The following is a 27440-nucleotide window of genomic DNA, read 5'->3' as shown; positions in this document are numbered from 1 at the left end:
GATAACTGAAAGCTGGCGGCTCACAGGGGAAATAACTTAATTTGCCCGGATGCCCTATTGAAAAAGTGACTACAGGGAGAAAATTAACTCTATATCAAAAAGGTAAATAGTGTTTTTCAAGGTGAGTCTCCCTTTAAGGTTACGAATTTTAAGTGCACAAAAATACGCAGCTTCTTACAGTCACAGAAAAGTGGAAGAGATTTCTAGAAATCTCATGCCCATTGTGTTTTTTTTAATGCTGCAGAAACTGACCTGCGGTGCGTATTTGACATCCGTGACATGACCATGTCTTTTGCGGATATTTTGAGTTTTATGTGCAGATTTAAAGCATGACATACCAAAAGGAGAAAAACTGCAGTGTCAAAAATCCCATTAAAAAAAAATAAAAAAAAAAAAAAATCAAGTAACCTAATAGGTGCAGAAATGCTGATAAAAATTCTGCAACATCAAAACTCACCAAATACTCATTGTGGCCTAAGGGAAAAAAATAAAGCCCTTTTTATTTAAATTTTGCACAAATTTCATTTGACCAAATGCGCTATTTATATAGTGATAGTTTATGTTCTGATGACACATTCCCCTTAGGACCGGATGTAAAACAAGCCCTTAAAGTAACAAGCCAAACAGCGGTCGTTTAAAAAGTTTAATTTATAAAAACAACTCTAAAAATATGACATTATGTTAAACACACAGCAATTGTTCCAAAACAGCATGCTGGGGAGGAGACTGCAGTTCCCTTTATAATGAGCTGCCAGCAGGGGGAGCCTGACGAGCTGTAATGGCGCATGTGTATAACGGTGCAGGCCCCCTACTGGTGAGCTGGGGTAAAGCAGCAACTGTTCTCTTTTGCATAAATATGCTGCATTCCCTTTCTACCATTACACTAAAGAAAGGGAAATACCTTAGTGATCAAAATGCATGAAACCAAGGTGGAAGAGGGAAGAATGGCATCAATAACGTGATTTAAATGAAGTGCAATAATGGCCCAGAAAAGACATTAAACTGAAGAGCACGGTGTCTACAAAGACCTGAATTTTCAATCATGCTTAGTGCATCATAATTATAAAAAAAAAAAAAAAAAAAGTAAAAAAAGTCATCAAATCATGAAAAATTTTAAAATATCCCAAATTATTATAATTTTTTTTTGCATTAATTTCTGTGCTCATTATAAAGAACCATAGTCGTGCAGGCTCTGCCAGGAATTCTAATAGTGATGCTATAACTAATCAATTACTTATTATCCAAACAGAATATTGGTAAAAGCAATCCGAAGCAGAAAGGTCTGCAGAAGAAACCTGAGGGGTTGTGAGCGGTTGTAAAAGTAAGTGCACCCTGCACCCCAGGCTCTCCCAGTGTAAAGCAGTGCAGGAGGGGCAGCGTACAGATCGAGTGTCCAAGTCAGTGGCTATGTACAGACTGATCACAGTGCTTCTCAGATCTCATACACACACAAAAAAACAAAACACCAATCTGGTGCCCGCAGTGGAGGGTCGTTCCACCTCTGATGCCTCCTGGACTAACAGTTCCTGAAAGGTTCTGGGCTTTTCTGCACTCTCTGCACCAGGACGGCGTTCTGCAGCCGTGCTTCCTCAATGGTGAGAGTCTCATCCAAGAGGTTCCGCAGCGGAAAAGAGGTTGCCAACATGAAAGGGATCTTCTCCGATTTACAAGGGATGCGTTCTACAAAATTCCGGACATCACTGATCCTAGTCGGAAGAAAAATAGAAAGGGATTGGTGGGGATTCTGTAAGCTGCACATATAATAGAATATATTATTGCCGTGTCAGATCTAGGAAAATATAAAGTTGAATAAAAACGTAAAAAAAAAAAAAAAAAAAAAAAAAAAGAGTTGAAATGTCAGAATTCCTATTTAAGTCATTTCACGTAACCCGGTTTTTGCCATGTAATCTGCATGATGTAGGGGAGGAGACCCCAATTTCAGTGATGTGTCACTTACTGGGCTGCTTGCTGTAGTTTTGATTGCATCACTCACACCGCAAGACTCAAAGAAAATAAAACTTCGGGTCTCGGAAAATGGCGACACAAAACAAATAGAGTATTGAATTCTTTTTCTTAATACATCTTTAGTATTTTTTTTTTTTTTTTTAAACATTTTCATTCCACTTGCAATTATTTTTCTCCCGTTTTCAGTACATTACATGGGAAAATGAATGCTGTAATTCAGAGCTACAACTCGTAACTTGTCTGGCAAAATAAAATACAAGCCCTCGTATGGCTACGTGAACAAGGAAGAACAAGTTATGGCTCTCGGAAAAAAAGTGAGGAAGGTTATATCTCTGGAACGCTTCAGTGGATCCCCACCGATTCAAAGATAGTTTTTTCGTGACATTGTTCTTCATGATAGTGGTAAAGTTTTTTTTGTATGAATTGCTTTAATTTTTGTAAAAAAAAAAAAAAAAAAAAAGGAAATTTGGCAAAATTATAGAAAATTTTGCAATTGTCAAGCTTTTCATTTTTATGCCCTTAAATCAGAGAGTTATGTCACACAAAATAGTTAATAAATAACATTTTCCACATGTCTACTTTACATCAGCACAGTTTTGGAACCAATTTTTTTTGTTAGAAAGTTACAACGGTTAAAAGTTGACCAGCAATTTCTCATTTTTCCAACCAAATTTACAAAACCTATTTTTTTTTTTTTAATTTTATTTTTAGGGACCACCTCACATTTTTTTTTATTTTCACAAGGGTATCAAGAGAAATTGCACAACAAATTTTGTGGGCCATTTTCTTCCGAGTACACAAATACCTGATATGTGGGGGGTAAACCACTGTTTGGGCGCACGGCAGAGCTCGAAAGCTAAGGAGCACCGTTTAACTTTTTGAACGCAAAATTGGCTGGAATTGAGAGAGGACGCCATGTCACATTTGGAGAGCCCCTGATGTGCCTAAACAGTGGAAACCCCCCACAAGTGACCCCATTTTGGAAACAGCACCCCTCAATGATTTTTATCCAAGGGTTTACTGAGTATTTTGAACCCACAGCTACCACACAGAATTTGATAACATCATATTGTCATCTATAATGTCATCATTAGTGTTGAGCGCAAGTGCTCGCTACTCCAGTTTGCATTGGGTGCTCGGGTATGCACCGAAGATCGCAGATGCTCGAGTCCCTGCCCCGCATGTTTTGTGGTTGTTAGACGCCCCCAATAAACATGCAGGGCTCTACAATTGGCCGGGTATGCACGATATTTGGTGCATACTCGAGCACCCGATGCAAACTCGTGTAGCGAGCACTTGTGTTTAACACTAGCTGTCATGTTTTTTTAACTTTTAAAAAACCCATAATTCTAACTCCAACCCTAATACAACCCCAAAGAATGGGAAAAATTACAATATTTTTATTATATAATTTTTATCTAACTAAGGGGGAGTGACAATGGGGAATTTTTTTTTTTTTTTTTTTTTTTTTTTTTTAGATTTTCATCACTGTGATAGAACCCATCACAGTGATTAAAAGGAACCGTGCCTGTCATTACAATCCTCATGTGAATGGTGGAGTTCATGGATTGTCATTTCTTCATTTGTATAGTACATCGATCAGATGATAGCAGCTTTAAGTCTAGAGATGGGCGGAAACATGGATGTTTGGGTCTGGCTGAACAGTTACAAAAAGTTCGGGTACCAGAACAGTACCCAGACCCCATTCACTTGAATGGCGGGCCCCAACATCCAGAGTTTGCCACGCTGTCATGTGTATGGCAGCGTGGCAAACAGCATTTCTGATTGGCGGTGAAATGATCCCCGTCAGTCAGAGAGCCGCGGTTACCACACTGTCAAAAGACATTGTGAGGGCTCAGCTGTGATTGGAGATATAAAGTTTACCTCTTGTCATTGGTGTCAGCTGATGGGACCACTTCTCCCATCATCCGACACCTGGTGCCGCTAATAACAGTGAGAGCAGGAGAGGCAAATGGGAGTATTCATCAGCCGCTCCTGCGCTGTAAATTAATATTAAACAAACAAACAAAAAAAAAAAAAAACGGCGTGGGTTCCCCTGTATTTTTGCTAACCAGCCAGACAAAACTCACAGCTGGGGGTTGCAACCCTCAGCTTCAGCAAGGCTGCTTAACAAGAATAGAGGGGTCCCCACGCTGTTTTAATTATTTAAATAAACAATTTTAAAACATGGCGTGGGGTCCCCTTCATTTTTGACAACCAGCCTTGTTAAAGCAGACAGCTGGGGCTGGTATTATCAGGCTGGTAAGAGGCCATTGATACTGCCCCCCCCCCCCCCCCCCCCCCCCAGCCTAAAAAAAGTACCCCGTAGAAGCCCAAAAAAGGAATATCTGTTAGTAAGAGTGAAAAAAAAAAAAAAAAAAAAAAAAAAATTGTTGTCATACAAATTTTTTAAGCATTTTCTTCATATTTTAAACTAAAGAAAAAAAAAAAAAAACCTCACATATTTGGTATCTGCATTTTCACGCCGACCTGGAGAATCATACTGCCAGGTCAGTTTTACAGTATAGTGAGCATGGTAAATGAAACTTTTTTTTTTTGGCACTTTCACTGCACTTGGAATTTTGTTTCTAATTTTCAGGTACACTATATGGTAAAATGAATGGGATCATTCAAAAGTACAACTCATCTCGCAAAAAACAAGCCCCCATATGGCTACATTGCTGAAAAAAAAAAAAGAGTAAGAAAAATTGGGAAAAAAGGGAGATAAAAACTAAACAACACGGAAAATCGCCCAGGGGAGTAAAGGGGTTAATGGCCAGACTAGGCAGTTGTTATATGGAGGTGTTAAGTACAGTATTCAGATGTACGGGACATCTTGTTCTCCAGACCTCCATTTTTGTGCTTGCGACGCCATTTTGTTGTTTACGAGTTAAATTTTGCAACTAGGTGAAAGTTCGCAGCTGTTATAAAACCAGACTGTTCCAGCTTGCGCAAGATATGAGATATGAGACCCTGAAGAATTGCGCTATTGTTCCATTTTCTACGTCACGCACCTAGGAACATATTCCGATTTTCTTGCAATACTATTGGCTTATAAAGTCAATGTGTCACGACGATGCTATTGGTAGCTGAGTACTTTGCATAATTTAGCAAAATACTATAAAAAGGTGACATAATAAACGGGGTTAGTGATCTGCCTTGATCCTCCCATACAGAGGCATATGTCTCCGTCTGGTCATTCCCAGTTGCTAGCAACGCCCTGTGGATTAATTCGGAAATCACTTGGTCAACTGTGAAGGGTTAATTTAGCCCTCCCTCAACAGCTGGCTGCCCAACGTGGGGGCCCCCGAATAGGGACGCCTCTGCCCCCGGAGGACAACAAGACAAAGGACCCTCGGACCGGACACAGGTGCTGGAAAATCGGGACTGATCATCCCCCACGACAACCACGGTAAGTTGGTAGTTATACTGTTCAGACTGACCGTTGGTGTGGTTTTCCTGTGCTTGTTGCTGCAAAGAGGATCTGAGGTTTGTCCTTGATGGTGGGGTGATTCTTGGGTGGAATCATATAGAGGTGCAGTCCCTTTTGGGGGCCCAGTGTTCAAACCGTACATCATAAAGGGACGGACACCCCGGATTGACCAGTGATTGTGACTCTTTATAGTCAAAATATCCTGATCACTGTTATCAGGCGTGGTGAAGTGATTGAAGATTGGGTAGGATACGTAACTCAGGTATATATAGATATACAGTACAGACCTAAAGTTTGGACACACCTTCTCATTCAAAGAGTTTTCTTTATTTTCATGACTATTAAAATTGTAGATTCACTCTGAAGGCATCAAAACTATGAATTAACACATGTGGAATTATATAATTAACAAAAAAAGCGTGAAACAACTGAAAATATGTCTTATATTCTAGGTTCTTCAAAGAAGCCACCTTTTGCTTTGATTACTGCTTTGCACACTCTTGATGAGCTTCAAGAGGTAGTCACCGGAAATGGTCTTCCAACAATCTTGAAGGAGTTCCCAGAGATGCTTAGCACTTGCTGGCCCATTTGCCTTCACTCTGCGGTCCAGCTCACCCCAAACCATCTCGATTGGGTTCAGGTCTGGTGACTGTGGAGGCCAGGTCATCTGGCGTAGCACCCCATCACTCTCCTTCTTGGTCAAGTAGCCCTTACACAGCCTGGAGGTGTGTTTGGGGTCATTGTCCTGTTGAAATATAAAATGATGGTCCAACTAAACGCAAACCGGACGGAATAGCATGCCGCTGCAAGATGCTGTGGTAGCCATGCTGGTTCAGTATGCCTTCAATCTTGAATAAATCCCAAACAGTGTCACCAGCAAAGCACCCCCACATCACACCTCCTCCTCCATGCTTCACAGTGGGAACCAGACATGTAGAGTCCATCCGTTCACCTTTTCTGCGTTGCACAAAGACACAGTCGTTGGAACCAAAGATCTCAAATTTGGACTCATCAGACCAAAGCACAGATTTCCACTGGTCTAATGTCCATTCCTTGTGTTCTTTAGCCCAAACAAGTCTCTTCTGCTTGTTGCCTGTCCTTAGCAGTGGTTTCCTAGCAGCTATTTTACCATGAAGGCCTGCTGCACAAAGTTTCCCCTTAACAGTTGTTGTAGAGATGTGTCTGCTGCTAGAACGCTGTGTGGCATTGACCTGGTCTCTAATCTGAGCTGCTGGTAACCTGCGATTTCTGAGGCTGGTGACTCGGATGAACTTATCCTCCGCAGCAGAAGTGACTCTTGGTCTTCCTTTCCTGGGGCGGTCCTCATGTGAGCCAGTTTCTTTGTAGCGCTTGATGGTTTTTGACACTGCACTTGGGGACACTTTCAAAGTTTTCCCAATTTTTCAGACTGACTGACCTTCATTTCTTAAAGTAATGATGGCCACTCGTTTTTCTTTACTTAGAATTTCTATTATGGCAAGAAAAAAGCAGCTAACAGTCTATTCAGTAGGACTATCAGCTGTGTATCCACCAGACTTCTGCACAACACAACTGATGGTCGCAACCCCATTTATAAGGCAAGAAATCCCACTCATTAAACCTGACAGGGCACACCTGTGAAGTGAAAACCATTTACGGTGACAACCTCTTGAAGCTCATCTACAGAATGCAAGAGTGTGCAAAGCAGTAATCACAGCAAAAGGTGGTTACTTTGAAGAACCTAAAATATAAGACATATTTTCGGTTGTTTCACACTTTTTTGTTAATTATATAATTCCACATGTGTTAATTCACAGTTTTGATGCCTTCAGAGTGAATCTACAATTTTCAGAGTCACGAAAATAAAGAAAACTCTTTGAATGAGAAGGTGTGTCCAAACTTTTGGTCTGTAATATACATATACAAACATACATATATATATATATTATATACACATACACACACACATATACATACATACACACACATATATAGTATATATCCAGGTGTCCGGAGGGATAGTCTGAGACGCCCTCCTCCTTTCACTGAGTCCTGTGTTGAATTTTGGGCATCCCAGAGGGGATAGACCCAGTGGAACAGACTAACGGCCGCTCCAGTACTGTGCACAACTGAAGTAAGGATATTTAGCTCTAAAAGGTGAGAATCCGTGGAAGAAAAAGAAGAATTTCGTGGCTTGGCACATGAATTGTGTGACGAAGGTGTTAGGAAGAAAAGAGCAAGTGAATTCTGATTGTTTCTGTTACTGCTATGTTGAAGAAGGAAAAATTGTCTATTATGGCAAGGACTGGATGTTCTGTGGTGCAAGAAAGTGACAGAGTAATGTGCCATGTGCCAGAAAGACTCCAGATGATGCATTGAAAGTAGGAAAAAAAATAAAAGTTTTCAGAAGAATCTAGCTCGCTCTGTATCAGCAGTCTGTGCCAGACTCGGTCACTTACAGAGAGATAGTCATACCCCCGTTGTTTTGATCAGAGTAGATGGCAGACCCAATAAACATACTCTTACAAAACCCATCCCTCTGGGACCCTTCCCCGAGGTTACTGCTCAGTTCGTGATCTCTCCCACATGTCCAGTAAATTTACTAGGGGCAGATTTATTATCGCAGTTCCGCTCCAGAATACAATGTTAAAATGATGGTCAGATGGTTCTTATGTTACATAATTCTTATGCAGATGAAGACAGTGAGAAAATCTGTATTTTGCATGCCCTTCCTACAGTTATGATGGCCCTGATCAACCCCCAATATTGCCTGAGGATCAACGACTCACCCCATACCTCTCACAGATACCATCTAAATTTTGGTCAAAAGGGCCAAATGATATAGGGAAAATGCCTGTAGAACCAGTAAAAGTGTGTCTCAAACCTGGTGCCCCTTTTCCCAAAGTCCATCAATATTCTTTGAAATATGATCAGCTGCGTGGCCTCCAGGAACAAATATAATTGTTACTTGATAATGGTGCTATGGTACCCTGTGTTTCTCCGTGTAATACGCCCTTGTTTACCGTTAAGAAAAAGACCCCGCCTGGCCAGCCCTCTGTGTACCGGCTGGTACAAGATCTACGGGCAGTTAATGCAGCTACTGTTCTGGAAACTCCAGTGGTGCCTAATCCACATACTCTTTTGTCCCAAATACCCCAGGATGCTGCTTGGATTACAGTCATCGACGTAGCCAATGCCTTCTTTAGCATTCCGTTACACCCAGACTGCCAGTTTCTGTTTGCATTCACCTATCAGGGACGACCGTTAATATGGACAGTTATGCCACAAGGGGCCCAAAACAGTCCCAACCAGTTTGCAAAAAATATGAGCGAGTGTCTTTTGCCCTGGCAGTTAGATCACCCCCAGGTCAAGCTGCTTCAGTATGTGGATGATTTTTTGTTTTGTGCACGAACGGAGCAGGAAGCCATTGCTGCCATGGTTAGTCTTCTCAAGTAACTGGCAGCACTGAACTGTCGGGTTTCGGCCTCGGGACTTCAGTTCTGCCTTGGTCAAGTGATCTTCTTGGGTCACTGTCTCCTTCAGGGTGTCAGACACCTCACAGAAGAAAGAAAAATAGCTATCAGCTCCCTTCCTTTCCCAAATGATGAAACTGAACTCCAGCGTTTTCTTGGACTATGTACTTATTATTGTCAGGGGATACCGGATGCATCCCGCATATTGCAACCCCTTTACAACGCCTTGAAAGCCGGCATAATGCACTATAAGGAAAGATCACCGGTTTGTATGGAAAGCCTCCATCGTGCTTTCTCTGAGTTAAAGCGGCTCATTGCTTCCGCCCCTGCCTTGGGCATCCCGGACTATACTCGACCGTTCCATTTGTATGTGTCTGAGAATGAAGGACACGCAGCAGGGGTACTTACACAATCATATGGCAATAGGCAACAACCAGTGGGCTATTATTCGGCCCGCCTCGACCCAGTGGCCCAAGCATCACCAAGTTGCATGAGGGCAATTCACGCCACTCACTCGTTGCTTGACAAAACTGCAGACATAATTCTTGGACATGAAACGCACATTTTTGCCCCGCATGATATTGCAGCAATAATGACACTTCAGCAACCAAGACTGTGCAACGACACTTACGGCTGCAGTGTTCACTCCTTTTGCCTGATTATGTCAAGTTGCATCGCTGTACAACAATCAACCTCGCCACTTTACTGCCGATCCCCAAGAAAGATGGCAGTGATGAGGATTCTCTCCAACATGATTGTTCCCAACTTCTGACTGAAGAAACAGCTACTCCACCAAATGTCAGTGAGAATCCACTTCCAAATCCCGATCTGGTGTTATACACGGATGGTTCAAGATATGCTGATGAGTTTGGTAGATTCCACACAGGATATGCTGTTACCACAGAGGATACTGTAGTGTACGCAGCTGCGCTCCCGCCCTCACAGTCAGCACAAGAAGCAGAACTCCAGGCTCTGCCTACTGCATGTACTTTGGCCAAGAACAGACGGGCTAATATATACACGGACTCACGGTATGCATTTGATATTGGTCACGATTTTGGGACTCTATGGGCCAATCGAGGGTTTATTACTACTGCCGGAACTCCAGTGAAAAATGCTGAAGCTGTTAAAATCCTCATGGACTCGATCAAATTACCTACTCAGGTGGCCATTATCAAAGTTAAGGTGCACGGTCCTAGGACCAGTCCACAGACTGTTGGCAACGCATTTGCGGATATGCAAGAAAAAGCCGCTGCTCTTCTACCTGTTGAACCAACCATACCAACTATGGTGACCACATGCTCTCAGCATAAACAGTTACAAGAAGCATTGACCCTACAAGAACCTGATGATCTACAACAGACTGAAGTTTTCTGTCGGACCCCGCAAGACTGCTTAATGACGATGCAGAGAATGTCTCCAAAGGAAGAGGTGAAGCAATGGAAGACTGATGGGGCACGAATGGATAATGGTCTCTGGAAAAAGGACCAACTCGTGTGTCTCCCTAAGCGGATGTACCCTGCTATTGCCACATGGGCACATGGACCTACACATCGAGGAAAGAATCAGGCCCTCGCACTGGTGCAAAAATTCTACTGGGCCCCAGGAATTTCCACAGCGCTCAACCGTGCCTGTAATATCTGTCAGACTTGCAATCCCGGTCAACTTTAACGTGTACTCCCGAAGCATCGTGCTAAGCCCGACTATCCTTTCCAAAGGCTCCAGGTGGACCATATCACGTTACTTAAGTCTGGAAGGTATGAATACTGTTTGGTTGTTGTTGACATGTTCTCCATTTGGCCGGAAGCATTCCGTTACCAACATGACTGCAAAAAACACAGCGAAGAAACTGGTGATGGAAGTCATATGCAGATATGGGGTTCCAGAAGTTGCTGAAAGTGATCAAGGTCCGGCCTTTTCTTCTCATGTGTACCAAGAAGTTCTGACAATGCTTGGATCCACTGTAGCCCTCCATACTCCGTACCATCCACAAACCAGTGGGAAAGTTGAGAGGCTGAACGGCACACTGAAGGGACAATTGACCAAAATGATGCAGGAGACTAGGGCTCCATGGCCAGAGCTCCTACCCATGTACTATACCATATTTGTACTACCCCTATTACAAAATATGGCCTGTCCCCATATGAGATATTGTTTGGTACTAGGCCCCCAGTTGAAAATTTCCAGCCTCAGCAGTTATCAGAAGAAACTGACCGTGCTGTTCAATATGTTATTCAGCTTAGTAAAAATCTTGCTAACACCCATGCTCTAGTTTCTTCTTCTCTTCCAGATTCAGCAGAAACCGACACCTGCCATAACCTGAAGCCTGGTGATTTTGTAGTCATGAAAAGGCATGTCAGGAAGCACGGACTAGAACCCTTGTATGACGGTCCCTATCAAGTTCTCCTCATCACACAACAAGCCAGTAGCAAATAAAGGGGGCATAATGTTTTGGTTTTCCACATTTTCCAGATTATTATTATTGGTAGAAGTTAAAGTTAAAAGACATTCAAATACTTAGAGATCAATATGATAAAAACAATGATCGTAATAAGGACAGTTGGTGGTCAGACACCTCCTCATTTCTCAATCCGGCCAATTGGTTTAGGGGAATTGGGGGCTGGATAGCTGGGATCTTACAAAGCTTGTTACACATTGCTGCCTGTATCCTTGTTGTATATGTGATACTAAAACTTGTTCTTTGGTGTATTTCTGTATGTATTAGGAAATTCTGCACTAAGACAGCTAATGATGATACCAAGGGCGTCGTCGTCCCTGCTCTTCTCTACACCGATTTTAAAAAGCTACTTGATGAAGATGTGAAAGCCAAGCGCATGGCTACCTTCAAAAGATCTCCACCACTGTCATCAAAAAAATTGCTATTTGTAAATTGCAGCAAACAGGGGGAACGGGTGCGCCGCAACAGCCATCACTGGTAACACGACATCAGTCATGTGAAGACCAGTACCCCTCAAGCTTATGGCTTGAGACAACACCTCTGAGGCTGCGTAATAGTTAACAAAATTTATCAAGGGGGGGGGAGAACTGTGAAGTACAGTATTCAGATGTACGGGACATCTTCTCTAGACCTCCATTTTTGTGCTTGCGACGCCATTTTGTTGTTTACGAGTTAAATTTTGTAACTAGGTGAAAGTTTGCAGCAGTTATAAAACCAGACTGTTCCAGCTTGCACAAGATATGAGATATGAGACCCTGAAGAATGAGCTATTGTTCTTTTTTCTACGTCACGCAGCTAGGAACATATTCCGATTTTCTTGCAATACTACTGGCTTATAAAGTAAATGTGTCACGACGATGCTATTGGTAGCTGAGTACTTTGCATAATTTAGCAAAATACTATAAAAAGGTGACATAATAAACGGGGTTAGTGATCTGCCTTGATCCTCCCATACAGAGGCACACGTCTCCGTCTGGTTATTCCCAGTTGCTAGCAACGACTTGTGGATTAATTTGGAAATCACTTGGTCAACCGTGAAGGGTTAATTTAGCCCTCCCTCAAGAGCGGGCAGCATGTGTCATTCTCAGCCCTGTACAACCCACTGAGGCCACCTGCTGTGTACATGTGTTACTGCTGCAACTAAAGTTGGGTCATCCACATGCGATAGCCGTCTCTCCAGAGTCCCCTTCCCAAAAAGACGCGTGCTTGGTCGGCTTTGCTGTGTTTTCAACTGTGAGAAAGGAACAGGAGCTGAAGTTCCAACTGGCCGACATCTTTCGGTGAAGAATCGAGATGCTCCCGTAGTTAATCAGATAGGCAGATTAAAAATACATGAGACATGCACAATAATGAACAGGTCAGTAAGAAACTGTTCACACCACCCAAAGACTAAGACACAGAAAAAACACAGTATAACAAACATGCATGAATACTCTGTTGTAAAATATATTTAACAGTAAGCTGCAAGTGCTAGTAAAGATAACAAACACAGGGTATTTATTTGATAAACGTTTTTTGCAAAAAATGTATACTAAGCCACTCCACTACAGCACGGAAACCCTTCACGGAGTTGTCCTATCTAATGTATTAAAACCTGATCATGTGAACAATACCTACATGAGCAGGATTCAGAAAGGTGCTGCCCGGTATGGGCACGCTGGACAAAATGGCTCCTTATGTGCATGTCCCACAAGAGAGAGGCGGGGATCTCCCAAAGCTTGCATAGGCAAGAAAAATATTCATGCACGTTTGTCATAGTCTTTGGGTGGTGTGAACAGTTTCTTACTGACCTGTTCATTATTGTTTATGTCTCATGTGTTTTTAATCTATTAATTTCTTGCTTGTGCAAGCTTTGGGAGATCCCCGCTTCTCTCTTGTGGGACATGCACATAAGGAGCCATTTTGTCCAGCGTGCCCATATCGGGCAGCGCCTTTCAGAATCCTGCTCATGTAGGTATTGTTCACATGATCAGGCTTTAATACATTAGATAGGACTGCTCCGTGAAGGGTTACCGTGACGTGGTGGAGTGGCATAGTATACATTTCTTGCAAAAAACGTATCAACTAAATACCCTGTTTTTGTTATCTTTTACTAGCACTTGCTGCTTACTGTTACATATATTTTACAATAGAGTATTCATGAACGTTTGTCATACTTGTTTCTGTGTCTACATCAGATACTCAGGTGCTCCTACCAACTTTTATCCAGTGTTTATGGGGGGCCATAACGGCAATATTCAGCAGGTGACACCCATCAATAGGTGAAATATGTGGGAAAAACCACCACTAATCCTTTACGTGGTTGAATATCCCGTATTGTGCAGTTTATTTAGTTACTGAAATTCCACAGAAAATATGAGCGGTGTCACACTGCCTCCTTTATCCACACAAACAATAACTGGGAGTATGATAAAAAGCCATCCCTGGCAGTTGACCTGCTTGTTGACTGTTTCCATGCACCACATAACCCAAGCTGGCTGCAGTTAGAGAATCACTTTAACCCCTTCACCCCAGAGCCTGATTTCACAGTCCTCACCAGGCCAATTTTTACACTTCTGACCACTGTCACTTTATGAGGTTATAACTCTGGAACGCTTCAACAGATCCCACTGATTCTGAGAATGTTTTATTGTGACATATTGTACTTTATGACAGCGGTAACATTTCTTCGATTTGACTTGTGTTTATTTGTGAAAAAAAAAAAAAAAAAAAGGAAATTTGGTGAAGACTTAGCAATTTTCAAACTTAATTTTTATGCCCTTAAATCATAGAGTCATATCGCACAAAGTAGTTAAGAAATAACATTTCCCACATGTCTACTTTACATCAGCACAATGTTGGAAACATCGTTTTTTTTGTTAGGAAGTTATAAGGGTTAAAAATTGACCAGCGACTTCTCATTTTTACAACAAAATTTGCAAAACCATTTTTTTAAGGGACCACCTCACATTTGAAGTCACTTTGAGGGGCCTATATGACAGAAAATTCCCAAAAATGACACCATTCTAAAAACTGCACCCAGCAATGAATTTATTGGTAAAATATTTATTATTTTATTTTTGTTTATTTGGGAATTTAAAAAAAAACAAAACCCTGCGCGATGCTTCTCTATGTCGCTGTCACTACTGACAGCGGCATCAGAGGGGTTATATGCCCATGAGCCTTGCCAACACCGATCATGGGCGTTGCTGCGGGGTGTCAGCTGTCACATACAGCTGACACCCGCACGCGATCGCGGCAGCTCTCAGCGTGAAGCCACGCAATTGAGGCACCATACTAGTACTGCTCTCGGCACAAACACTCTCCTGCAGAGCAGTACTAGTATGGCGCATGTAACTATGGGGTTAAAGGAAGTTGTATGGGTCTTCGTCATTGATGGTCTATATTTGATCGGCGGGGCTGCGACACCCCCGCCAATCATCTGATGCCAGTGTCATCAGTCCCGGACAACCCCTTTAAACACTACCTTACTGAATCAGCGGTTCAGTGATATAACGTCTGGGCAAGCGTTGCAGCTTTTCCGGATTACCTGTGTGTCATGTTAAACTTCTGAACGATCCTCTTGCCATCGGCCAGCCAGATCTTCACATTGGTGGCAGATTCCCCAGCATCCAGCTCAACGATCGGGAGACTCTCGTCGTCTCCATTCTCCAGCCCACTGCCTGCTTTGGTAATTACATTTGGGGTTGCACTGAGGAAAATAACAAAAGGACACCATCATCATGGTCACCCAGCCAGACTCCTCTGTGTATCACAGCTTGCACCAAACATTTATCCCCTTTAGGGTATGTTTCTACGGTCAGTAAACGCTGCGGGTTGGGCGCTGCGTACAGCCGTAGCTTCCAACCCACAGCGTCCAGATGTTACAGCATAGCGGATGGGATTTCACGAAATTCCATCTCCTCAAAGCGTGCAGGGCTGCATCCGGCATCCCTGCGTAACCAGATATGCGGCGCGTCTTTCCAGACAGCAGCATGTCTATTTATCTTGCGGAGACGCTCCATCTTGCGAATTCCGCATGGTTCAATGAACACATGCGGAATCACCGGCGTTCAAAAGCCAGCAGCGCTTTGGACAGAGAGGACATGTGCTGCGTTCAAAGCGCTGCTGGATACTGACCGTGGAAACATACCCTAAGGAATATACAAATTTTAGGCAGATTTCTCGTTTCCCTCACCTTTCAGAAACGACTATTTTTGCATCAATATTAGGAGGAAAGGGTCTTGTTTTTAACCGTACCCTTTTGGAGTAGATCTTTTTATTTTACATTGGTATATTATGCCTCTGCACAGACCAATATCAGTGCTCCACTCATACCCTCCCAATCTGGTTGCAGGCTGTCTCCATAATGACGCCAAGGTTGGGGGCAATCATGGTCACAAGGGTTTCCTCCTCCTCGTGATCAGGTTTGAGTGTGGCATTAAGATTGAACAGCCAGGATCAGAGTTTTCTGTAACTCTAGCAATCCTGTAGGCAAACATTTTTTTTTTAATTACCTTTTATGATATGTTTTAGACACTTTCTGTACCTTGTTTGATAAGCCAAACAATAGATTATGTAAACTCATGGTCCATAAAGACCAGCTGACCCGCAACAGTAAACGGCAGCCAATCTGCTACATAGAAGTTGATTGGGAGGCAGGATATCTATGGTGGCGGGGCCACTGACCACGTGCCGGTTCCGTTACATCGATGATTTGCTTGTGGTCCGGCAAGGTTCAGAGACAGAACTTGATTCTTTTATTCAAGGGCTGAACAACTCCTTTAATATTAAGCTCACCCACACGTGGCATAAAAAAAGATGGGGTTCCTAACTATTGCAATTTAGATTGGGGATGATGATCAATCTATCCTAGAGAGACTTCTGTTATTTCCTATCGCATTACACTTCTGCACATACGTAATCTACGATTAAAGCAATTCCCACTGGCAAATATTAGACGGTGAGATGCACTTGCTCGACCAATAAGAAATTTGAAAAACAGGCCAGGTATCTTAAGGATAGGTTTCTGGATAGAGGATACAGCCACAGGTCTATTAAAATCGGGTATAGTAGAGCAAGAGCAATACCACGCGATACACTTCTTAGCTTTATATTTATCTAGCTTTAAAAAAAAAAAAAAAAAAAAAAAAAAATGCAACAAAGCGGCAGGTTTTACAAAGCTTGAAAACCCTTAAAATAATTTTAAAAATAATGTCACCTGACTGGTGAGATGGCAGCCTGTTTAGATGGGCCCACTATCTGGTACTAGGAGTACGCGTTCAATAATCGGAGGGTATATATGCACACTTATGCAAGACAGCCATGTCAAACAGCATGATCAGCTATTACAAAGAAAAAGTAGACAGTAATTCAGAATACAGTCCTTTGTGTTTATAATGTCTAGAGACCATGAAAAATATTTGCATATAATAACTAGTGCAGTGAAACTCATTGTATAAAAGACGATCTCTTTTGCAAAAAAAAAAATAAAAAAAAAAATATACAAATACCTTGTAATCCTTGATCTCTCCCGTTTCAGCCCTTTTTTCCAGTTTTGTGCTGCGTCATTCCATCGCAAAGATATTCATATTTGTTGCATTTCAAGCACGGTGTGATATCTCTTCCTGCAGCTCAACTGGCAGTTTCTTCAGAGTCGTCTCTGGGGCGTGCGCCTTCACCCCTCCCTCCCAGAGGCTGCCAATCACAGCTCAGCCTCTTACACTGCTAGATCAGCTGCTGAGCTGTGATTGGCAGTCTCTGGGAGGGAGGGGTGAAGGCGCACGCCCCAGAGGCGACTCTGAAGAAACGCCCAGTTGAGCTACAAGAAGATATTTCATATACTGTGCACCAAAAGCAACAAATGTGAATATCTCTGCAACGAAATGACTTAGCACAAAATGTGAAAGAGTGTCAGAATCAGGGGACGGCAAGGATTTTTACAATGTATTTAACTTTTTTACAGGTCCTCTTTATATCCCTATTGACCAAATTGCTCAGCAATCCTCACCTTCCCAGACGGTGCCCTTGCCCGGAGAATGGATCCACTCGCTTTTTTCTTATCATGTACTCTTCACCTTTTCTGTCTTCCACATTAACGGACAATTCTTTCTTTGCAAATGTCTTGTGCAGCTCTGGGGGCAGCTCTCTGGTATACAAGAATACAAGTCATCAGACTTATGCAACATGAGAGGCTTATATGGCATTAGTGCAACGTGTGAACTGTAGTGCATCGTCCGTATGGTCTAGCATCACCACACATCAATGACATCACATACAGAAAAATTCACAAGCAAAGAAAATCTGTTACTTTCATCTGAAGAAATTGTCCTGTACGATCATTAGGCGGATGTTGAGGGAGAACTCCGGATATGGACTTGTAACCATTGATTGTTGATATTTTTCAACAATTTTGGTTCTCAAGTCCTTAGACAGTTCTCTTCCCCCTCTTTCCTGTTCTCCATGCTTAGTGTGGCTCACACAGACACAATGTAAAGACTGAGTCAACTTTTCTCCTTTTTATTTGGTTTCAGGTATGATTTTCATATTGCCCACACCTGTTACTTGCCACAGGTGATTGTGAATGAGCATCACATGCTTGAAGCAAAGTAGTTTACCCAAAATTTTGGAAAGGTGCCAACAATTTTGTCCAGTCCATTTTGGGGGTTGTGTGTGAAATTATGTTCAATTTGCCTTTTTTTTCAGTGTTGTTCCAATACACACAAAGGAAATAATCATGTGTATAACAAAACATGAGTAATTGCAATAATTTTCTGGGAACAAGACTTGATTTTCTGGAACAATTTCAAGGGTGCCCACACTTGCGGTCACATTTATAGCTGCATGAGGGCTTGTTTTCTTGCGGGATTAGTTGTACGTTTGAATGATAACATCAACTTTAATATAATTTACTTAAAAAAACAAAGAAAACTCCAATCAGGAAAAAAATGGTAGAAAATAAAACAAAATGCAATACCCATCATTGCTTTTACGTTATTCAGTATATGGTAAAATTATGGTTATTTTTAGAGTTTGACAAACCGGACTATTAGGGATGAGACAATACAAAACAGGTTTATTATTAATGTATTGTTAAGCCAAATTTTCACACTTTAATTTACTTTTCTATTTTTTATATTTTTTTTCCCCCATGTTTTACATCACTTTTTACTGCCCACGGAGAACATGAACCTGGGAATCATTCAATCGCTTACAGGCTAGTCTGCTTCTCACAGTATTGCAATATTCAGTGAAAACTGAAGTCTCCTGTGAAGCTCATCCAGTGACTAAACTTCATGGGAGCACCAAGATGGCAGTGACATGGGAGGGCTTTCGCAGAATTCTGACATTTAAGGTAATCCATTGGTGCCCCGTGATCAGACATGCCATTTAATCGCCGCCATGGGAGGTTGAGAGCGATATTTAAATGGTTGAGAGCTGGAACGGGAGCTCAGACACCAGCTGTGCAACACAGCCGGTATTTACTGACTATGGAGAGATTTCAGCTCCTAAGTCTCCTCCTCAATGACGTACAATCATGAAATTTTGCGTTCAGGTGGTATGTGCTTAATGCAACCCCTGAACACCTCTCGATACAGCTTACAAATACACACGCTGTGCACTACTCCGCACTTACCCCTTCTTCATGGAGTCCATAAACTGACGATTTGCAGCATCGCTATAGTCCCTGAGATAACCATCATTGATTGTGAACCCGTTCTTCCACATCTTTATTACGACCTCTGCCTACAAAAAGGAAAAGCCACACAGAAACTTATTGGAGTAAAGGAAGGTCCTACTTTCCCCATATATAACCCCAGCACCTGAATACCAGTACACCTACGGGAAGAATAAGTCCGGGGTCTGGGGTGTACTGGCAGCCAGCGCGGGCTGCTACGCTAACAAAGGGTGAAGTCTCACGTGGCAGAAATGTCCGTGGCTTCGACTCAGTTTCATTCTTCCCGAGGTTATTTTGGTAGAAAGCAATCGGATTTCTGCATGTCCCGTTCAGATTAAGATAATCATAGTCACAGAAGTCTGCAGCAAGTCTGACACATGTGAACATACACCAAATACCCCAGAAAGTAGCAATGCTATGAGAGGTATATAAGTCACCACAACGGCGTGTGAATATTCCCATCGCCGGAATGACGAGGACGCACCTCGTCTTCTGGAGAAGCGTTCAGGACGCCTGCGTCTTCTGCTTCTTCAAACAGGCTGTTCACAAAGGAGTCACACCGTTTCCTCTCGCTGCTCCTCCCCGCCATCCTGAAAATCCTACAATACAAAAAAAAGGATGGACTTAGAACAGGAGATCTAATTCAGACCCTTAAAAGGGTCAGACGAAAATTCAAAAAAAAAAAAAAAAAAAATCCTCAAGTGGCGCAGCAACACCCTGACCCGTTTCAGAACTTGCCATAGCACGAGTATGTCAGCAGTGGATGAAGATATTCGCCACGTCAATGGTTCCTACGATGGCGATTTACCTACACAAGTGCTTCTCTGCAGCAGCCATGAATGGGACGGACACTGGCATTTACTGTTTATACACAGACAATGTGGGCAGAGGGTGCTGCGGTATGAAATGAGTGCGATAGGGTCTGCCGTGCCTATGAAGAAACATCCCGTACCTGTCTTGTGGCTTCATGGCGTCGGTCTTGTCAGCTTCCCTCATGTCTGAACTGCTTCATCCTTGCACAAAATAAAAATGGAGGACGACAAGTTGGAATATTTCTATATAGCGCTGACCAGAGAACTGTCTTGTTCCTATAATTTTGCTGAAAATAGGCACAAAGTGGTGAAAAAGTTGTGGTAAAAAAAGCAGTGTTATACTGAAAGCCTTACCCTCTTTATAGCCATAGAGGCGAGCGATAACATCTATAGCAGCCCCTGCAGCCACCACTAAGGGGAGCCCACTGCACACAGATGTAGACATGGAAGTCAATAATAGCACAGTATGATGCACCCTTGCTGGAAATCAGTACCTGTACACGTCGTAGGTAACAAATGCAAGCGGCAACCTATCACAGCATGCTGGGAGTTGTAGTTTTATGGCACATTGATAACCCCCATCACACAGCTTTAAGATGAAAGCATGCATGGTACAACAGCATGGTTTTTATGGAATACTCATGTGATGTCAACCACTGAGAAAAAAAAAAAAAAAAAAAAAGAGGCCAGCAGGGAACACAAGAAGCAGTGAGGGGGTCTTAATTTTTGGAACACCACGGGTCTATTTTTTTTTAAATATAAAGTTGTAGTGGACAAGCCCTTTAATTCTGATACATTATTGGTCTATTGAGGGTAATGGGTGAGGGCTGGTGTTGCACAATGACAGGCGAGTGGTTATTTTGTATGACCAGACAGAACTTGTGGATCTGCTGCATGGAAAGTGTGCAGATGAGATGGGAACGTGAATGGGCAGCAGTCCTGCCCCCCTGTGGACGTCACGTGTCCTTAAACTTTCTGCAGCAGTCGTACTTCATCCAGGTATTAATAGACGCAGGGCCGAGCAGATGGCAGCGGACGTCACATAATCACACACACAAGCGACAGACGGAGAGAACACGCTGAGTCAAAGGACAGGAGATTACATGGAATCCGATGGCCGTGCATCTACTGTACACACACACACAGGACAGTCGAGAACACGAGGCTTATCCGCTGCCCTAGATAACGCCATCCACCGCCCTGCAGAGAAATGACCCAAAACTATACACAAGTGTGAACGCTGCCAGATCTCCCTAAGGGCAAAATTCCAAACCTGGCAGAGGATATGGTCAGGATTAGTGAGGATGCGGGGGCAGATCAGCTTTTATATTTTACCTTTTATTACAGGGAATTTTTAAAACTTTACACCAACGGCCTATAAAAAAGTAATATCCATAGGATAGGGAAACACTATCAGGTGGGCAGGGGGCTGAAGTGAGGTACCCCCTAATAATCAGCAATTCAGATTACTCACGGGCTGCAGGATGGAGAAGCCGGAACAGCCCAGCTCCCTGGCCAATCTCAGGTACTGCAGCTCAGCTCTTTAACCCCTTCCTAAGTCAGACCGCGGGGCAGTTTAATCTTTGGTGGAGTGCTTTTTTTGAAAGCCCATCTTCCTTTTCACGTGGGAGCAGATCACAAGCCGAGCTTGAGAGAGCACACAATGGCGGTATTACACAGCCGGCATACATGGCTAACTGCAGCAACTGGAGCGGAGCTCTGATTAACCATTTAGATGCCACTGTCAAACTGATAATTGTATTTAAAGGGAGTGGTTTGCTTGGTGGACAGCGCACCGACTCCCATCAGCCCCTCGCTACATGATATGGTGGCAGGTGAAGGCCCCCCAGAGCTGCCATCTTGTACTCATGTACAAATCCCCTCTGAAATGTAAAGTGCTGCGGAATAGGTCGGCGATATAGATTTCACTACGTGTGCACATACCCTAACAGCGATGAAAAATGTGTTTAGGGTATGTGCACACGTAGTGAAATCTGCTGCGTTGTACAGTACCTTTATTTCCTATGGAAATTAAAAAACGCTGTGCACATGCAGCAGATTTTTCGGCGCGGTTTACAATCCGCAGCATGTCAATTGTTTGGTGCAGAAATGCTGCAGTTTTACTCCTCATCCATTATGAGGTGCAAAACTGCAGATAAACCTCAGGACTTTTGTCCTGCGGATTTACCTGCGGTTTTCTCTCCAAAATCCGCACACCCAAAAAACTACGTGTGCACATAGCCTAACAACCTATACACACATACACACACATATACATATATACATACACACACATATACATATATATATACATACACACACACACACACACATTATATATATATATATATATATATATATATATGTGTGTATGTATATATATGTATATGTGTGTGTATGTGTATATATATATATATATATATATATATATATATATATATACACACACATACACACACATATATATACATAAAGGAAATAAAGATCAGCCCCATATCTTGGAAATACTGGCAACATAAAATAAACATTAAGTCATAATCCCATGCGAAAAAAAAACAAACCCAACAACAAACCCTGCCCCCATTGTATTTGTCTGCAGCGCCGCTTGCGTACCACGCTATGCAATGTGAGCGCTGCAGCCGATCAGCCCTCACTCATAGACTATTGACCACACAGCCGGATGGGGTCAGCGAAAATAATATATCTCAAGGTTAAATTAAAATATAATAAAAAAAAATCTAAGTCCTCAAACAAGAAAAGGCAAAAAAGTTGCAGCTCCAGGAAAGCCAACTAAAAAAAATGAGGCAAGTCGTACGTCCTACACAGCCTCGGTCACACCGGCGTGACGGGGGGTGTCTGCGGCTTTTTCTTGCAATGACATCACACCAGAGTGTTCCCAGCACACACGCCCCCCATATACCGCCACCAGCCCCCGCACACGCACCATGGTCACCGCGGCGCCCGGAGCAGACCCTGCGCTTCCATCTCTCTTCGCAGCAATGTAAACACCGGAAGTGACGTCAGGAAGGGCGCCGTGACGTCAGGCATTCCGCAGGGCGCTCTCGCGAGACGCCGCCATGTTTAGTGAGGGCAGCGCCGCTCTCTGCCAGTACAGGGTGAGCTGTGAAGCTCCCTGGGGTGTCAGGGCGGAGGGTTGCGGGGTTTTGCCTCCAGTCCTCCCGCCTCTGAGATATTTCACCTCTATTAGGTCATAACATAGTGCAATGTGCACCACCACACCTAATACTGTCCTGACATCATCCCCCCAAAAAACAGCTGTCAAACTAAGTACAAGACCCCCACAAAAGTGCAAACCTGAGGGAATCGCTGCTTAACCCCCTTAAGCACCGAGCAATTTTTCCTTTTTGTGCGTTTGTTTTTCCGTCTCTGCCTGCAGGGAGTGCTTGTATTTCTGAACGCCGCCAGCCTTTTTAGCATACGGTTACTTGAAAACGGGGAAAAAATCCCGCATTAAAAATGGCAGAAAAAAATGCAATTCCACAATTAATTTTTTGGGGCTTTGTTTTTTCAGCATTCATTCTGTGTGAATGAGCGGCGACACCAAACCGGACACCATGCCGCTATTTGCCTCCTGGAGCACAGATCTTCCTAGAATAGCTTGCAGATTCCATATAAAGAGCTCCTGAGTGCTAGAAAAGCAGAATCCCTCCCTCAAGTGACCCCATTTTGGAAATTATAACCCTTTGGGAATTTATCTACAGATATAGTGGTGATTTTGACTCCGTGGGTGATTTCCAGAAACATGCAGCATTGGATGTTGATGAGTGAAAATTGCAAACTGCCATTATAGTGACCAGCACATTGTAGTGACCAGTACGCTGTAGTGACCGGTACATTATGCCCAGCCCGTGCTTCTGGAGACACGCACCTGTAAATCAGGCGAGCTCTCATCACTATAGAAATGCCAAATGTGGGCGCTATATGTGGTTTAGGCACACTGGGGCTCAGAAGGGAGAGGGCCATTTGGATTTGGGAGCGGAGAATTTGCTGAATTTTTGGGGAGCGAGGAACCATTTTGGTTTTCCAGAGCCTTTGTGCTACCATTAACGTGGAAGCCCCCATAGTTCCGTTAACAGATGACAGACCTGAGTGGGGACTTGCTTTTTTGTGGATTGAGTTGAAGCTTTTATTGGGAACATTTTACATAACATCAGGGATCACATTTTTCCAGCGCTCTATTGCGAGCACTTACTTTGGGGGTTTCCATCTAAGTCGCCGAATGGCGCAATTCAGATGAAACCCCCAATGGATCCAGTCACTATAATGAGGCAACAGAGTTACTCTGGACTCAGTCTGGCTTCTGTTCCAGAAGTGCACAAAACTGTGGCTGACGGTACTTTTATGTAATCTTAAAAAGACGGACACAGCCGGATCACAGGTCCTATGGCCCCCATAGTGCATCCATCTGCCTCTATACAGGGAATCTTCCGTCAGGGGTTCCATCTGAATCACGTATTTGAGAGATTTACATGGAAACTCCAGTGTAAGCGCTCAGCGTAGAGCACAGGATAAATGTGCGCCGAGCCTTACTGCGATCTGTGGGATGCAGAATGAAAAAAATCAACAGCAGGTGAAGAATTGGTTTTATTTATTTTTTACACCGTTCCTCATGCGGTATAAGTGATTAGGCGACTTTTTTCTTCAGGTCGGTGCGATTACAGTGATACCAGGTTTATATCGGGTTTTTATGTTTGGCTGCTGTCACACACTAAAAGACACTTTTTATTGCAAAAACTAAAAAAACTGGGCCCCCTCTCTTCTGCTCATCAGGCCCCAGCGGTAGGATGCTGCAGGTTCAGTAACTGAACGTGTGTCCTTGGACGCACCTTCATTTAAAATCTGCATTGCCGTGCGGGAGGTTTCCTGCATGCCAGCAGTTAACAGCTGCCAGCTAATCACAGGCCGGCAGCTGACGTATGTCGCAGGCGTGTGACTTCACTTCAATACGCCGACCTATCAGATGAATTGGGGAGAAGATATTGCTGAACCTCGGTCATGTAAGGAGAAACACTGTTTTTTTAACTTTTTTTGTAAAGCCACATTATGGGGGCAGGGTGGAGAAACACGGTAGGCACTGAGGAGAGATGTGGGGGCAGTGTGGAGAGAAAAGGGAGCAGTGTAGAGAGACATGGGGCCAGGAGGGAGAGACAGAGACATAAGGGATGTACTCAGTAGCATAGCTACCGGGGGGGGCAGAGGGGGCAGTGGCCCCGGGCCCCGCGCTCTGAGGGGGCCCACCCAGATTTATGCTACTGTAACTGTATCTGCGGCAGAGCAGGGAGAATCGATCATCTCCCTGCTCTGCCGCTATGTTCTCTTCTCTGCCACAGGACCTGTGATGAGGTCACACGAGGGGAGGAGTCAGTGGTCACATGATCAGGGGCCTCTCAGTGTATGCAGGACTCAGCGGTGCTGGTTGTCATGGTGCTGGATGAAGAGAAGTGTCATGGTCACGTGTGTCTGGACGCAGATGATACCGCAAGGATAGTCTGCACGGGACCTATGGTCATGTGACTGCAAGGGGGCGGGGCTTAGCGTCCTGTATTCAGATAGGACAGGGCACCATACAACAACTCAGAGTCAGGCAAAACAGTGGTCACAGCAGTACGGGCAAACGAGGCACAGGAGCGACAAACAGACAGGTAGTAAGACAGAGCCAAAGGTCATACACAAGAGGGCGACGTGGTACCAAGGGGACGAGCAGAGAGGAGTCGGGTCACAAGCAGAGAGTCATACACGAGAGGTAGCGCAGTACAAGAGGGTCAGGCAGAACTCGTAACAGGGACAGAACCAGATCACAACCGAACAAGCAAGCAAGATATCAGGCACAAGGCACACGTATACAAGAGGTCACTTAACTCAGCCGAGGGCAGGAGTATAACTGACACCGGACCCAGGTCCAGTGAGCACTAAATAGCCTCCTGCTGCCAGAGAGAGGCAGCACAATTAACCCATAGTCTAACCAGGACGGGTCAAAGCGAAATCCCGTCCTGGGCCACCGGACCCCCAGGTCTCTCAGGGTACTTGGCGTGAAAGGCTCGGATCAACCGATCCACATGAACAGATCGAGCAGGAACCCACGAGCGTTCCTCAGGACCGTAGCCCTTCCAATGTATCAGATACTGAAGGGCGCGACGGACCAACCTGGAGTCGACAATTCGTTCCACCTCGTACTCAGCCTGCCCATCTACCAGAACCGGTGTCGGGGAAGATGATGATCCCTCCCCACTGGACCTCACAGGTTTCAAAAGGGCCTTATGGAAAACATTAGGGATCCTTAGAGATGGTGGAAGACTCAACCGAAAAGCCACCGGGTTAACTGCTTCGGTAATTACATAGGGACCTATAAACTTGGGTCCAAGCTTCGCAGAGGGGACCTTGAGCCTTATATTTTTGGTGGATAACCATACCTTATCTCCGACCTGAAACACTGGACCCACGGATCGTTTTTTGTCCGCAAAAAATTTAAAAATTTGTCCTGGGCCTTCGTAATGTTGTTCTGGACCTCCCGCCATACCTCCCCCAACCGCTGGATCGTCTCGTCCGCCCCAGGACACCCAGAATTCAAGCGGGAGAATTCTCCAAAATGAGGATGAAACCCATAATTGCAAAAAAAAGGAGATGTACCCGTAGACTGGTTAGTGCGGTTGTTAAATGCAAACTCAGCCAATGGTAACACAGAACACCAATCATCCTGTCGGGCTGAGGTCAAACAACGCAGAATTTGCTCCAGAGACTGATTGGTCCGCTCAGTCTGCCCATTAGTCTCTGGATGGTAGGCGGATGAAAAGGACAGACCAATACCCAACCTCCTACAAAAAGCTCTCCAAAATCTGGACACAAATTGCACTCCCCTATCAGACACCACATTCAGGGGTACCCCATGCAACCGCAGCACATGCTCCACAAACAATCTGGACAATGTTTCCGCATTAGGTAGAGCTGCCAAAGGTACAAAATGTGCCTGCTTACTAAACCTGTCCACTACGACCCAGACCACGGTATTACCCTTGGAAGGGGGAAGGTTGGTGATGAAATCCATGGACAGATGAGTCCATGGTCTCTCAGGAATTGGCAGTGGTACCAATTCCCCGGCCGGTTATGGGGAGTTTTCGCACGGGCACAAACCTCACACGCAGACACATACTCCCCAACATCAGAGGCTAAAGAAGACCACCAGAATATTCTAGCAATGGCCTTCCGGGTCGCTGAGATCCCTGGATGTCCACCCAGAACTGAGTCATGGAACTCCTGGAGGACCTTGAGACGAAACTGAGCTGGCACAAAAAGTTTATCCAACGGCTTAGCTGGAGGTGCAAGAGCCTGGGCTTCTCGAATCTCCCGTTCCAACACATTAGAAACCTCTGCCACCACCACCCCAGGCTGAAGAATGGAGGATGGAGGTTCCGGGGGGGACACCGGATCAAGACTGCGTGACAATGCATCCGCTCTGATATTCTTGGATCCTGGTCGAAAAGTGATCGAGAAGTTGAATCGGGAAAAAAAAAAAGTGACCATCTAGCCTGTCTGGGAGTCAACCTTTTAGCTGACTCAATGTAAGCTAGGTTTTTGTGGTCTGTGATTACAGTTATAGGATGAACAGCCCCCTCCAAAAAAATGCCTCCATTCTGCAAAAGCCAAT

General features: G+C 44.0%; 1 protein-coding gene across 1 annotated transcript; it reads right to left on the bottom strand.

Annotated features, from left to right (window-relative positions):
• Positions 1-629: 629 nt before the first annotated feature.
• UBXN2A (UBX domain protein 2A) lies at positions 630-22856 on the bottom strand. Its single transcript, XM_073568306.1, has 7 exons — positions 22722-22856; positions 19918-19978; positions 19450-19564; positions 18924-19033; positions 17298-17435; positions 14838-14999; positions 630-1706 (listed from the first exon to the last, which is right to left on the bottom strand). Exons 2-7 carry the CDS (start codon positions 19959-19961, stop codon positions 1517-1519), a joined length of 759 nt encoding a protein of 252 aa, XP_073424407.1. The 5' UTR covers positions 19962-19978; positions 22722-22856; the 3' UTR covers positions 630-1516.
• Positions 22857-27440: the final 4584 nt, after the last annotated feature.

This window comes from Dendrobates tinctorius, unplaced genomic scaffold (genome assembly GCF_039654945.1).
Source record: "Dendrobates tinctorius isolate UK_male_01 unplaced genomic scaffold, ASM3965494v1 ptg000021l, whole genome shotgun sequence".
In the NCBI taxonomy this organism is placed as follows: Eukaryota; Metazoa; Chordata; class Amphibia; order Anura; family Dendrobatidae; genus Dendrobates; species Dendrobates tinctorius.
Note: the sequence above shows the minus strand (reverse complement) of the source record. Positions and strands in the feature narration are given on the sequence as shown.